Source organism: Pongo pygmaeus, chromosome 13 (genome assembly GCF_028885625.2).
Source record: "Pongo pygmaeus isolate AG05252 chromosome 13, NHGRI_mPonPyg2-v2.0_pri, whole genome shotgun sequence".
In the NCBI taxonomy this organism is placed as follows: Eukaryota; Metazoa; Chordata; class Mammalia; order Primates; family Hominidae; genus Pongo; species Pongo pygmaeus.
In genome coordinates, this window is record NC_072386.2 from 23,759,713 (window position 1) to 23,774,142 (window position 14,430).

The 14,430-nt window shown below is 43.3% G+C and overlaps 1 protein-coding gene across 1 annotated transcript in view; it reads right to left on the minus strand.

The window, feature by feature from the left end:
* Nucleotides 1–852, minus strand: part of ANKRD18B (ankyrin repeat domain 18B) — a 51,629-nt gene extending 50,777 nt beyond the window's left edge. The window contains 2 exon segments of the mRNA XM_063650231.1: nucleotides 585–735; nucleotides 738–852. Coding sequence (XP_063506301.1) covers nucleotides 585–735; nucleotides 738–789 — 203 coding nt within the window. The 5' untranslated portion in view covers nucleotides 790–852.
* Nucleotides 853–14,430: the final 13,578 nt, after the last annotated feature.

The following is a 14,430-nucleotide window of genomic DNA, read 5'->3' on the forward strand; positions in this document are numbered from 1 at the left end:
GAGCAAGTCTTTTTTCACTCCATTATAAACATTTTTAAATGTCATCACAATGGTAAGATAGACAGCAAGTGTCATGCAAAAACGGTAAAACCTTGATATTTTCATTCGGTTTATGTAAAACTGATAAACATATTAAGAGCTCACATTTTGAGAAAACTGAGTCTTCTCATTCAAGGAACCCACCTCCCACTTCCAAGTGTCCCTCTAAGAAGCCTCAGTAAAAAACCTATCTACCTAGGTGGATTCGGATGTAAAATCGACACAGGGTTTTATCTGAGAACTCTTCGCCTATTGAAAATGGCTCATGGTATTTTTGACATGGGAATGAGTTCTCATTAGGCACCTCCCTATCATGTATATGGCCCCATGTTTTAAACGTGGATATGCCTAACTTTGTGAGTTAAATCACTCCAATTATCCACCAAGCGCTACAGGCGGGAAATTGCCAGCGATGGAAAGCAGCTGAGGCTCCATTTGGCTCCGCGGCTCCGAGGGTCCCGGCGACCTCCAACGACCCCGCCTCAGGCGGTGCGGGGAAACCGGGCCTACGGGCCCCCTCCCACGGAGGGCTGAGTCCCCGCTACCTGTCTTTTCTGTGGCGGGCGTCCAAGTCCCGGAACCTGCGCATCAGGCAGCGCTCCACCTCCGCGGCGTCGCCCTTGATGGCAGCCCTGTGGATCTTCCGCAGTTCCCCGTCCCGAATGTGGTACCTCCCACCGGAGTACTCTTGGTCCCTGAGCTCAGGAGCGCCTGGCCCAGGCGTCTCCCGAAGCTGAAGAGCTTCCTCATGGTGGCGACTTCTCAGACGCCCACCACCCGCTCCTGAGCCGCCGCGGCTCCTCGTGGCCTTTCCACCCCCACCCAGCTCCACATCCGAGATCCCCCTCCCCACCCAGCGATCCACCTCTAAATCCAAGATGCACCCCAAACCCGCGATCCACCCCCAAACCCAAGATCCACCCCCAAACCCGCGATGTAGCTCAGAATCCGCGATCCAGCCCGGTCCACCACAGCCTTCAGCAGCGACACTCGCAGCCTCCGACCTCTCAGACCGAGTGAGCCCAGCAAAGCGGTTAGGCTCGCGCCTACAGCTCAGCGCCAGCCCGGACTCCGGAAGGCGCCCTCGAGCTCGCGTGGCCCGCAGAGGGCGGCTGCAGCTCGGGCTCAGGCGCCGCTGGCTTGCGGGTTCTCCTGGGCTGGCGCGGGACGTTCCGGAATCGCAGGCGCGCATCCCTTCCCGCCTGGCCGTGACTCCCGCCCCTCTTCTCCTCCGAAGAGACATCGGGTCCGCTCCAGGGGCCGTCCGCGGGGATGGGGCTGAGGGTCGGTTCCTGTCCCGGTGCAGCCGCCGCCGGGCAGACCGCCTGGCTTGGCCGCAGCCACGGCGACATCTAGCCCCGGTTCTGCGAGGCTGGGCGCGCCAGCCAGCTTGGGAGTTGCCCGGCGCCTGTAGCTGGGCGCCCAAGTGGTGGAGCATGGCCTGGGCGGCCTCTGGATCGCGGGTGCGCCTGGCCTGAGAGCCCGCCAGACCCTGCCCCGCCCGCCTCCTCCTCTGCCAGAGCTCCAGACCTCTAGCCAGGGGCCCTCTGCAGCCACTGGGGACGGGGCTGAGGGCCGGTTCCCGCCCCTGTGCAGCTGCTGCAGGGCAGACCGCCTGGCCTGGGAGCCCGCCAGACCCTGCCCCGCCCGGCTCCTCCTCTGCCAGAGCTCCAGACCTCTAGCCAGGGGCCCTCTGCAGCCACTGGGGACGGGGCTGAGGGCCGGTTCCCGCCCCTGTGCAGCTGCTGCAGGGCAGACCGCCTGGCTTGGCCGCAGCCACAGGGACATCTGGACCTGGTTCCGAGACGTGGGGAGTGCGGGCGGGCTCCGGAGTTGCCTGGAGGCTGCTGCCTGCACACAGAAGGCGGCTGCAGCTTGGGTGCCCAGGTGGGCTGGAGGTGCATGGCCTGGTCGGCCTCGGGATAGCCAGCGCTCCCAGCTTGAGGGTCCCCAGGCCGTGCCTCCCGCCCACTCCTCCATCTGAGGGAGATCGGGGCCGCTGGCATGGGCACTCGGCAGTCACTCCGTGTGGGGTTGAGCGGCGGGTTCTCAGTTCTCGCTCCTGTGCAGCTGCCGCCGCCGGGCAGAATGTCTGGCTTGGCCGCAGCCACTGGGACACCTGGCCCTGGTTCTGCGATGCTGGGAACGCGAGCGGGCTAGGGGGTTGCCAGCCAGCTGCTGCCTGCACACAGAGGGCGACTGCAGCTTGGGCGCCCAGGCGGCAGGGCATGGTCTGGGTGGCTTCTGGAATGCGTGCGTGCCAGGCCTGAGGGCCCCCCTGGTGGTGCCACCTGCCCCGGTCTTCCTCTGCCAGAGCCTGGAGCAGCTGGAATGGCCACTCTGCAGTCACAGGGGATAGAGTTAAGTTTTCTTATCCCACGCATGCACACGAAAAGGTAACTATTCTGTGAGGTAATTAACATGTTAATTGACTACATTTTGGTAATCATTTCAGAATGTGCATATAAACGCATCACATGTACAATTTTTATTTCTCTATCACACCTCAGTAAAGCTGAAATAATGCACAGGATTGAAAGGATAAACCCACAGTTCTATAGTCACAGTTGGACTCTTCAATACCTCATTTTAATCAATGGATAGAAAACCCAGACAGAAGCTTCATGAGACATACAAGACTTAAACAACAGTATAATCCACTGAGAGCTAATACACATATACAGAACAGTCCATCCAACAACAGCAGAATATACATTCTTTTCAAGTGTATGTGGAACTTTCTCTAGGATAGGCCATATCTTCGTCCACAAAATATGTCCTAATCATTTTTAAAAGTTTGAAATCATACAAAATATAATTTACAACCACAATGGAAGAAACAACAGATAAATAAGTGAAAACTGGAAAATTCACAAAAATGTGGAAATTAAACAATACAATCTTCAACTACCAGTGAGTGAAAAATAAATCACAAGCAAAATTATAAAATATCTTGAGACAAATTAAAATAAAAACAAAACATACCAAAACTTATTGAATGCAGTGAAAGTAGAGTTCATAGGAAAATGTATGGATATAAACAACTACATTTAAGAAAAAATCTCAAATCAATATCCTCACTCTATACCTAAAGACAGTAGAAGAAAACAAAAAAAGACTAAATCCAAAGCTAGCAGAAGGAAAGAAATAATAAAGAGCATAATTAGAGCATAAATCAATAAAATAGAAGGTTGGAGAGCAGTAGAAAAAATAAACATAGATTCTTTGAAAGATCAAGCCTTTCACTATATTGACTGAGCAAAAGATGGAAGACTAATTATTAAAATAATAAATGAAAGCAGAGCCATTACTACCAACTTTACAGAAATACAAAAGGATTACGGGAGTACACCGTGAACAACTGTCTAACAACAAATTAGGTGCCCTGGATGAAATGGACGAATCGCTAGAAAGACACAAACTACCAAAGTGGCTCAAGAAGAAAGAGAAAATCTGAATAGACCTATAACCTAGGAGACTGAATTAGTAATCGAAAGCGATTACTTGTTATTCATTAATAAAATGCAAGACAAAACCAAAATGAGATGCCACTTTGCATCCACTAGTAAGGCTTTCATAACAACGACACAGAACATAAATGTTGCTAAGGAGGTGGAGAAATTGGAGCCCTCATGAACTGGCTGCTAGGAATAGAAAATGATGCACTTGCTGTGGAAAACAGTTTGGTGGTTCCTCACAGAATCACACGGAGAACCAGAAATTCCACTCCTAGGTATTATTCACCCACAAAAAATTGACAGCAGGGTCTGGAACAGATATTTTTATACTGAAGTTAATTGCAGTATTATTCGTTATAGCCAAAAGGCAGAGACAACCCGTGTCCATCAACAAATGAATGGATACACAAAATATGATACATAAATAATAGAATATTATTCAGCCATTAAAGAGGATGAAGTTCTGATACATGCAACATGGGTGAAACTTGGAAACATGATGTTGAGTGAAGTAAGCCAGACATGAAAGGACAGATGTTGTATTATTCCACTGATATGAAATATCTAGAATAGGCAAATTTGTGAAAATAGAATGAAGATTAGTGTTTCCCAGAGACTGGGGAGAGGAAGCAATGCTGAGTTATTGTTTAATGGGTACTTTATTTCTGTTTGTGATAGAAATGAAGATGCTGGTTGTACAAAACTGGGAATGTACTTAATGCTACTGAATTATATACTTAAAGTTAAAATTTTAACATAATTTAAAAATTTAAATATAGATCTGAGAATTATTCCTATATCCATTTTTATTTAAAAGTTATTTGCTCAATTGCCAAATATTAAGGTTTTTCTGAATATATTTTTGTTATTGACTTAATTTAGTCCTATTTTGCTCAGATACAAACTCTGAGCAAAATTTTGATTTATGATTTAAATCCTTTTATATTTATTGAGAATTATTTTATGGTCCAGTATTTAATCTATCTTGATTAATGTTCCACATACACTTGAAAAGTAGATCTGATGATCATCACCTTTACTCTGTTGATGTCTGTTTCACACATTTTGAAGTTTCACTAGGTTCACCCATTTAAGATTGTTAATTTTACGAACTGGCCTATTTTGATTATGACTCGACACCTTTATCTTTGGCAGTACTCCTGTTCTGAAGACCACTTTATCTAATATTAATATGGTCACAGCAACTCTTTTAGGATTAGTATTTGCATGGCACATTTACATCTATACTTTTGCCTAAATGTTGTGTCTGTAACTAAAATGTGGTTCTTGTGAGCAGCATAGTGTTGGGCCTTGTTTATTTATTTATTGTTTAATCTCATCTGAAAATCTGAACTTTGAAATTAAGATATCCAGTCCTTCTATATTTATGTTTTAGAAACAGGGTCTGGCTCGGTCACACAGGCTGGGGTGCAGTGGCATGATCATTGCTCATTGTAACCTTGAACTCCTAGGGTCAAAGGATCCTCTCACCTCAGCCTCCTGAGTAGCTAGGAATGCAGGGATATAGCACTGTGCCTGGCTAATTTTTTAGTATTTAAATTTTTTTTTTGCAGACACAGGATCTCACTATGTTGCCAGGGCTGGTCTCAGACTCCTGGTCTCAAGTCGTCTTCCCACCTCAGCTCCCAGAGTGCTGGGGTTACAGGTGTGAGCTATGAAGGCTGGGCCCTTTTATATTTAATGTAATGGTTGAAATGACTAGATTTAAGTGTACCCTGTTGCTATTTGTTTTCTGTCTCTGTTTCTTTTTTTCTTGATTCTGTCTTTAGTGTGATTATTTTTTAGTCTTCTGTTTTCTCTCTTCTGCTGGCTTTTTAGCTATATCTGTTTGTTTCAATTTTTTAAATTGTTAGTTGAAAGATTACAATACATAGGCCAGACGTGGTGGCTCACACCTGTAATCCCAGCACTTTGGGAGGCCAAGGCCTGCAGATCACATGAGGCCCAAAGTTCAAGACCAGCCTGGCCAATATGGTGAAACCCTGTCTCTGCTAAAAATACAAACCAATCCAGGCGTGGTGGCATGCTCCTGTAATCCCAGCTACTTGGGAGGCTGGGCATGAGAATCGCTTGAACCCAGGAGGTGGAGATTGCAGTGAGCCGAGATCACGCCACTGCACTTCAGCCTGGGTGACAGAGCGAGACTCCGTCTCAAAAAAAAAAAAAAATTACAATATGTGTCTTTATCACAGTCTACCTTGAATTTATATATATATATAAATATATATATATATATATATATATATTTTTTTTTTTTGAGATGGAGTCTCGCTCTGTCGCCCAGGCTGGAGTGCAGTGGCACAATCTTGGCTCACTGCAAGCTCCACCTCCCAGGTTCACACCATTCTCCTGCCTCAGCCTTCCGAGTAGCTGGGACTACAGGTGCCCACCACCACGCCCAGCTAATTTTTTTGTATTTTTAGTAGAGACGGGGTTTCACCCGTGTTAGCCAGGATGGTCTCGATCTCCTGACCTCGTGATCCACCCGTCTCGGCCTCCCAAATTGCTAGGATCAGAGGAGTGAGCCACCGCGCCCGGCCTGAATTAATATTTTAACACTTTTGTTAAAGATAAGAGCCTTAAAATGGTACAATTCCAATTACTCTCTTCTGTCCTTTATGTTAGTTTTGTCACTTATTTTTTTTCTGCATGTTTGTTGTGAGTTATCAGGAATTATTGTTGGATTTTGCCAAAATTCTTGTATGTCTTTTGACATGATTCTATTGATTTTCTACTTTATTTTATTTATATGATGTACAATGTTCATTGTGTTTTAGATAGTAAACCAAATTTGCATTACTAGTATTAATTCCAGAGACATGTAGTGTATGATCGTTTTACATACTGTTGGATGTAATTTGCTTCCAGGTTGTTAAATACGTTTGGATGTAAACTTATGAGAGATATTGTTTGGCACTTTCCTTTTCTTCTGATGTCTCCATCCTGCTTTGGTATCAAGCTAATACTGGCTTTCTAAAATGTTTTGGCATATCTTCTCTTCTGTATTTGCTGGAAATGTTTGTGTATGACTGGTATACTTTCTTCTTTAAATGTTAGATGGAATTCATGGGTTAAGGCATCTAGCACTACACTCTTCTTAGGGGGAATATGTTTAATTACTAATTCAATTTTTTTTTACTTTATATACATCTATTAAGATTTTCTATTTGTTCTTTAGTCAATTTTGCTACTTAATGTCTTTATTGGAATTTGCTTATTTCATAAATGAAATTATGTTCCTCATAATACCTTAAATTCTTTTAAAATTTCTGTTGAATCTGTTGTGAGGTTCTATCTTCCACTCTTTTTTTTTTTCTCTCAGACAGAGTCTCGCTCTTGTCACTCAGGCTGGATCCAGCATCCTGCTACTGGATATATAGAAAAAAGAGAAATCTTATATCTTTGAGATATGGAATCAACCTAAGTGCTGCTCTAAGCATACAAGTGCAGATATCTTTTTTATATAGTATGTCTCCTTTATGTATATATCCAGTAGCAGGATTGCTGTATTCCGTATCTTTATGATAGCAAAGATATGAAATCAATCTAAGTGTCCATCAATAGATGATTGGCTAAAGAAAATATGGTATGCATACAGTGGAATACTATTCAGCCATAAAAACAACAAAATCCACAATATTCTTACGTAACAAATCTGCACACGTATCCCTATGTCTAAAATAAACTTCAAAATTTAAAAAAGAATGAAATTATGTCTTTTGCAGCAACATGGATGGCAATGAAGGTCATTATCTTAAGTAAAATAACAGAAACAGAAAGTCAAATACTGCATGTCCTCACTTATAAATAGGAGCTAAATAACACATACTCATGGACACAGAGAGTGGAATAATAGTCATTGGAGGCTCAGAAGGGTGTGTGAGTGAGAGGCGTGAGGGTTGAGAAATTTCCTAGTGGATATGATATGCACTCTTCAGGGAATGTTTACACTACGAGTCCAGACTTTACCACTACCCAGTATGTTCATGTAACAAAACTACACTTGTACCCCTTAAATTTATACAAATACAAATTAAAACATGCATCAGAGAGGACCTTAATTTTTCTTTTCTCTTTCTCTCTTTCTTTCTTTCTTCTTTTTGACAGAGTTTTGCTCTTGTCACCCAGGCTGGAGTGCAGTGGTGTGATCTCGGCTCACTGCAACCTCTGCCTCCCGGATTCAAGCGATTCTCCTGCCTCAGCCTCGAGAGTAGCTGGGATTCCAGGTCTGTGCCGCCACTAGTAGAGACGGGGTTTTAACACGTTGGCCAGGCTGGTCTTGAACTCCTGACCTCAGATGATCTGCCTGCCTTGGCCTCCCAAAGTGCTGGGATTATAGGCGTGAGTCACTGCGCCTGGCCAAAATCAGTTATCAATTAATTTTTAAACATGTAACTAGCAGGGGTCCCAGTAGTGGGGGGACCATTATTGCATGCTTTGAAATTTGAGGGTCCCATTCTGCTTATTAATCTCTAGGGAGCAAAAAACAAAACAAAAAAACAGAACAAACCAAAAAACTCTATGATGCCTATCAGGGAATGTTTAAGGTTTGTACCAGTGTTTTGTTTTACAGTGTGTTTGACACAGAATTTTGTTTTACTTGATGCGCAGGCTGTGATCTAATTGCCCAGTTATGACAATTTTTCCCTAGATGCATAAATTTTTTTCTGAGACTGGCAGACCACTAGGGGTCACCTTGCCTGCCTGTGTACTGGTTAATTAATCCTTACCCAAGAGACTTTTCCTTCCAAGACTTTTTCTTCCAAGACTGTCCTAATAGCTTTTTAATTTTGTTTGTTTGTTTGTTTTTGTTTTTGTTTTTTAGACAGAATCTTGCTCTGTCGCTCAGGCTGGAGTGCGATGGCACAATCTCGGCTTACTGCAACCTCTACCTCCCAGATTCAAGCAATTCTCCTGTCTCAGCCTCCTGAGGAGCTGGGACTACAGGCATGCCCACCATGCCCAACTAATTTTTTTATTTTTTCTGGAGAAGGGGTTTTCCCATGTTGGTCAGACTGGTCTGGAACTCCTGACCTCAGGTGTTCCACCCGCCTCGGCCTTCCAAAGTGCTGTAATTGCAGGCATGAGCCACCACACCTGGCCCCTAATGGCTTTGAAAGGGTTGACTCAGGCTCACCTTTATAGAAAGTAGATTTTGCTCTCAAGAAACATTTAGGGCCAGGCGCAGTGGCTCATGCATGTAATTTGGGAGGCTGAGGCAGTAGGATCCACTGAGGCCGGGAGTTCAGGACTGGCCTGGGCTACATAGTGAGACCCTGTCTCTACAAGATACAAAAAAAACAAAAAATTAGCCGGGTGTGCTGGCATGTGCCTGTAGTCCCAGCTGCTGGGGAAGCTGTGGCGAGAGGATCACTTGAGCCCAGGAGGCCGAGGCTACAGTGAACTATGATTGCACCACTGCACTCTTGCCAGGGTGACAGAGCAAGACCCTGTCTAAAAATATGTATATATTTTACACTAGTTCCTTATTAATTTTTTAAATATGATTTTCTGCAGAATCCTGGCAATGTCTTTTTTTAAATCTATGAACATGAACACATAACATTCTCACTGATTCTGTTAACATAATTTATTACATTAATGGATTTCCAAGTGTTGACTCTCCCTTGCATTTCTGGCACAAAAGGCAGTGGGATTATGATGTAACGTTTCAATGTGCTCACACAGTGGCTTCTAGGTGCTGACACAATGGCTTCTAATATTTAAAAAGTTTACATTTATATTCACATGTCCTATACTTTTGTAATACATGGCTCAAACCAGGGTAAGATCTCATATCACCTTTATGCACCCTTCCTGAAAACTACTGGGAAGATTGACTAAGACTTGAATAGTTTAGGTAACATCAGGTTATCAGTTAGTTTACTAGTAGAATTTCTCTCTGGATCATATGAATTTGGTGCTTCTGTGTATATGAGGGACTCTGATAAACGTCTCTTTTTCTTTTACAAATATTGTACAGTTTAGAATCTCTATCTCTCTAGGGGTAAATGTTAATAAAATATATATTTATAGAATATATAACATCTACATTTGATTGTTAATTTACATTGGAACGCCCAACATTGTTCCCATTTATTTTTCATATCAGTATTTGACTTCAAGTTGCTGTTTGCACTGTAATCTGTTCACATATCCTTCTCAAGTTCCTCGCATGATCCCATCTCTCTGTTCACAGTGAAATAATAGTTTGGCTCAGGAATCTGAGGATTAACAGAAAATTGGGTTTTCTGTAGGGGACCATCTCAGGAAAGCACAGACTCCAGTAAGACACGTGTGCTCTGCTGCCAGCCCCTAGTCTAAACTCACACCTTCCTGCTCCTTCCCTTGGAGCCCCTTCCTGTTGCCTCCAGAGATGATGGAAAGCAAGAGCCTCTGCCAAACACTCTCATCTTGCTAGAGATGCCCGCTAGAATGTGGGGAAAAGAAAGAGAGAGCAGACTGTTACTGTGTCTATGTAGAAAGAAGTGGACATAAGAGACTCCATTTTGTTCTGTACTAAGAAAAATTCTTCTGCCTTGAGATGCTGTTAATCTGTAAGCGTAGCCCCAAACCTGTGCTCCCAGAGACGTGTGCTGTGTTGACTCAAGGTTTAATGGATTTAGGGCTATGCAGGATGTGCTTTGTTAAACAAGTGCTTGAAGGCAGTATGCTTGTTAAAAGTCATCACTACTCTCTAATCTCAAGTACCCAGGGACACAATACACTGCGGAAGGCCACAGGGACCTCTGCCTAGGAAAGCCAGGTATTGTCCAAGGTTTCTCCCCATGTGATAGCCTGAGACATGGCCTCCTGCGAAGGGAAAGACCTGACCATCCCCCAGCCCAACACCCATAAAGGGTCTGTGCTGAGGAGGATTAGTGAAAGAGGAAGGCCTCTTTGCAGTTGAGACAAGAGGAAGGCATCTGTCTCCTGCTCACCCCTGGGCAATGGAATGTCTTGGTGTAAAACCCAATTATATGTTCCATCTACTGAGATAGGAGAAAACCACCTTAGGGCTGGAGGTGAGACATGCTGGCGGCAACACTGCTCTTTAATGCACCGAGATGTTTGTGTATGTGCACATCAAAGCACAACACCTTTTCTTAACCTTGTTTATGACACAGAGACCTTTGTTCACGTTTTCCTGCTGACCCTCTCCCCACTATTACCCTATTTTCCTGCCACATCCCCCTCTCCGAGATGGTAGAGATAATGATCAATAAATACTGAGGGAACTCAGAGACTGGGGCCAGCGCGGGTCCTCCGTATGCTGAGTGCCGGTCCCCTGGGCCCACTTTTCTTTCTCTATACTTTGTCTCTGTGTCTCTTTCTTCTCTCAGTCTCTGGTCCCATCTGATGAGAAACACCCACAAGTGTGGAGGGGCTGGCCCCCTTCATAGAAAATTGTACTTGTTTTTGGTAAATGGTAACTGGGACAAAGTTTATGGAAATATCTTTAGCTCCCCAAATGTGCACTGTCATTGTTGCCACAGGTGAAATGCTCATTGCAGTGATGTGAAAAGGTGAGGTCACAGGACACAAACCCATATCTGAGACCTGGATGCCTCCCTCCACGCACTCACCCACTGGCTGTCCTGAGCATCACCCTGCACCTGTTGTCCCAGCAACAAGGGAAAAATAAGGTGAGTATTTTCTATGTCAGTCTAGAAGGCATAGCCTGCAAGGGAAGGAAGTGTGCTGGGAGATGGAGCAGGGCTTTTGTCTGGAAAACAGGATTCTGGCCTAGAAACTAAGTCAGTGCCAATGCAATGCAGGGAAGGGGAAATCATCACTGGGTCATGGGCTGTACTCGTGGAGAAGGAATGAAGGTCAAGACCATAAACCAGCCCCTAACTGCTTCTCATTTAATGTAATCCTCACTGTTCATCATTGTTGGTTTGAATAAAGTCATGAAATCTTTTTTTTTTTTTTTTTTTTTTTTGAGACAGGGTCTCATTCTATTGCTCAGGCTGGAGTGAAGTGGTGCAATTGTAGCTCACTGCAGCCTTGAATACCTCAGCTCAAATGATCCTCCCACCTCAGCCTCCTGAGTAGCTGGGACCACAGGCATGTGCCAGCACACTCAGCAAACTTAAAAAAAAATTTTGTAGAAACAGGCTCTCCCTATGTTGCTCAGGCTGGTCTCCTGGCCTCAAGCAATCCTCTTGCTTCAGCCTCCCAAAGTGTTGGAATTATAGGCATGAGCCATCACACCCAGCCTATTTTTAAGTTCTCTAATATAATCTGGAAATTAATTTGCCAGCTGCCCTGTCTTATCTGCATGAACATTTCCAAGATTTGTTGAGGTGTTTCTATGACACCTCCATGCCTGTGATCATGTATAAGATGTAGCTGATTGAATTACCTTATTCTGTTCAGAAATAGTAAATATAGTGTTTTCACCAACTCTGTGCATAGAATATATTAAATGGAGACCATAAGTGTGTCATGACAGAAAAAATCTATTGTCTCTTTATTATGGTGAGACTCTTTTCCCTCATGAAATCAGCAAAGTAACCGAATTTAGCTTTTTGTGTTAGAAAAAAACATTATGCTCTTCAGCAGTTTTCAGAATTGCATTATTTTTGATCTTTCCTCTTGTTTGAAAATGTTTTCATGTCATCCCCAGGCTCAGTGCTCATCTTGGTACTGTTTTGGGTCAATGTATAATCATTACCTCCAGTTTTTCTTGTGCATAATGGACTTGAGTTTTAATATAGTGAACCATTCTGACATTGAAATACTATATTTGATATTTTCATATTCACAAGTCCTCATTTTCTTTCTACACTCATGGTAATTTAGTTTCTCCTCTGCAATGTTTTCCCTCCTACTCATTTTCCTGCCCCCTTGCTTAGCACACGGTCATTCCATTATGCCCTCCTTCTTGGTTAAGATGGAAAAGAACCTCCTCTTTTAATTCCATTTGTGCATTTAAGAAATTCCATTTGATTGTATATAATTATTCTTCTAAGATTATGCTAAGATCAGCCCATCTATATTTTACTTGGATCTCTGATCACTATAGATATTTGCCTATAAAACAAGCATTGGTGTTTTCAATCACCATCAAAATGAAAAAACTCAAAACGATTCTTTTAAAAACTCCCAAGAGATACAAAAATATTTTTTAAATACATGGATTGTCTTAAAAATTATCTCTCTCTGTTGCTATGACAGCATAGTGGTCAAGTCCATTGTCAGCTTCTGACACTGCCTCTTACAAGGAGGTGACTTTGGAAATGTCATTCAGCCTTCCTGTGCCCGAAATCACCTCACCTGTCAAATGGGAACAATAAAGCACTTCAAAGAATTGTTGTAAAAGTTCTATGTAAAATACTTCTTATAGTACTCTTATGCTAGGAATATATATCTATACACACATATATTTTTATAGCGAAACTCTCAGGAAGAGGAAAATGAAGTTTAATAGGAAATTAACGGCTTGAAAACAATGGTACATGGAAAAGAGTGGCTTTCAGTTGCCATGGTACAACAGGCCTCTTGTTTCCACTCCGGATCCTCTCACTCTGAATAGGATGATCAGTCATTGAAAAAAGACAAATGGCCTCCAGGGATGTGGCAATAGGAATGATCTTCTTATCTCAGACCACAGTAGGATTCCTGGGCAATTGCTTTCTTCTTCACCATTATAGTTATTTATTTCACCAGGTGCACATTAAGGTCCACAGATCTGATTCTGCAGCACCTGACTGTAGCCAACTCCTTGGTCATTCTCTCTAAAAAATGCTCCATATCCTTGTCAATGCTTGGTATTGGAAATCCTTTTAATTTAAGTCATTCTGGTGGTAGTTTTGGTATCTCATTATAATTTCAATGTCCATGATACAGCTTTTTTTTTTTTTTTTTTTGAGACAGGGTCTGACTCTGTTGCCCAGGCTGTAGTGCAGTGGTGCCATCTCTCTCACTGCAACCTCTGCCTCGCAGGTTCAAGTGTTTCCTGTGCCTTGGCCTCCTTAGTAGCTGGGATTATAGGTGCACACCACCAAGCCCAGGTAATTTTTGTATTTTTAGTAGAGATGGGGTTTTGTCATGTTGCCCAGGCTGGTCTCCAACTCCTGGCCTCAAGGGATCCACCCACCTCGACCTCCCAAAGTGTTGAGATTACAGGCATGAGCCACTATGCCCAGCCATGACATAGCTATTAATATAGAACTTTTCATGTGGGCCTATAGGTCAATCTAGGAATTTGCCCTTTCAGAGGCTATTCATATTTATATGCATATTGGTGCATGGCAGGGGTTGGTGTATACACCTTGGTGTATGGCTGAGCCATAAATGGAGCACACCTGAGAATAACCCTCTTCTAAGTGTGTTTGGAGTCCCAGGCTAAGGAATCCAGGAGTAGGCAACACTGAGATTCACTACTTATCTATGAAGGACAGCCATCCCCCTGCCCCATCCCTTGGAACACAGGCTGTACAGGTGATCAAGGCCCTTTATTTTGGGTTAAATGGAGATTGCTAGAAGGAGGCTTCTAAGTGAAAATGCTATATGGACTACATGCTTTTCTTTTTTTATACAAACGGTAGCGTTTCTCCAGGCCAGCCCACCACCACTGGACCACCCCTGTATGTAACTCCTGAATAAACATTATGTTTCCTTCACTGGTTCTGTCTCTCCTATAGTGCCATCCCAATCGGAATCAATGGGGATCCGGAAGGACAATTGGCCATTTAGATAACATTTGAAAATTAACCAATGTAATTGGTTACATTGCAACATTATTATTAAAATATTATTTTAAAATTATTATAACAGTAACATCTTATCATTAAAAATACATATGAACATTTCAATAAAGGCAGAAAAAGCACTTGATATTGAATGCTTTCCTCTTGATTTTACAACCAAGACAAGGAAGCCCATTATCACTATTTCTATTCAA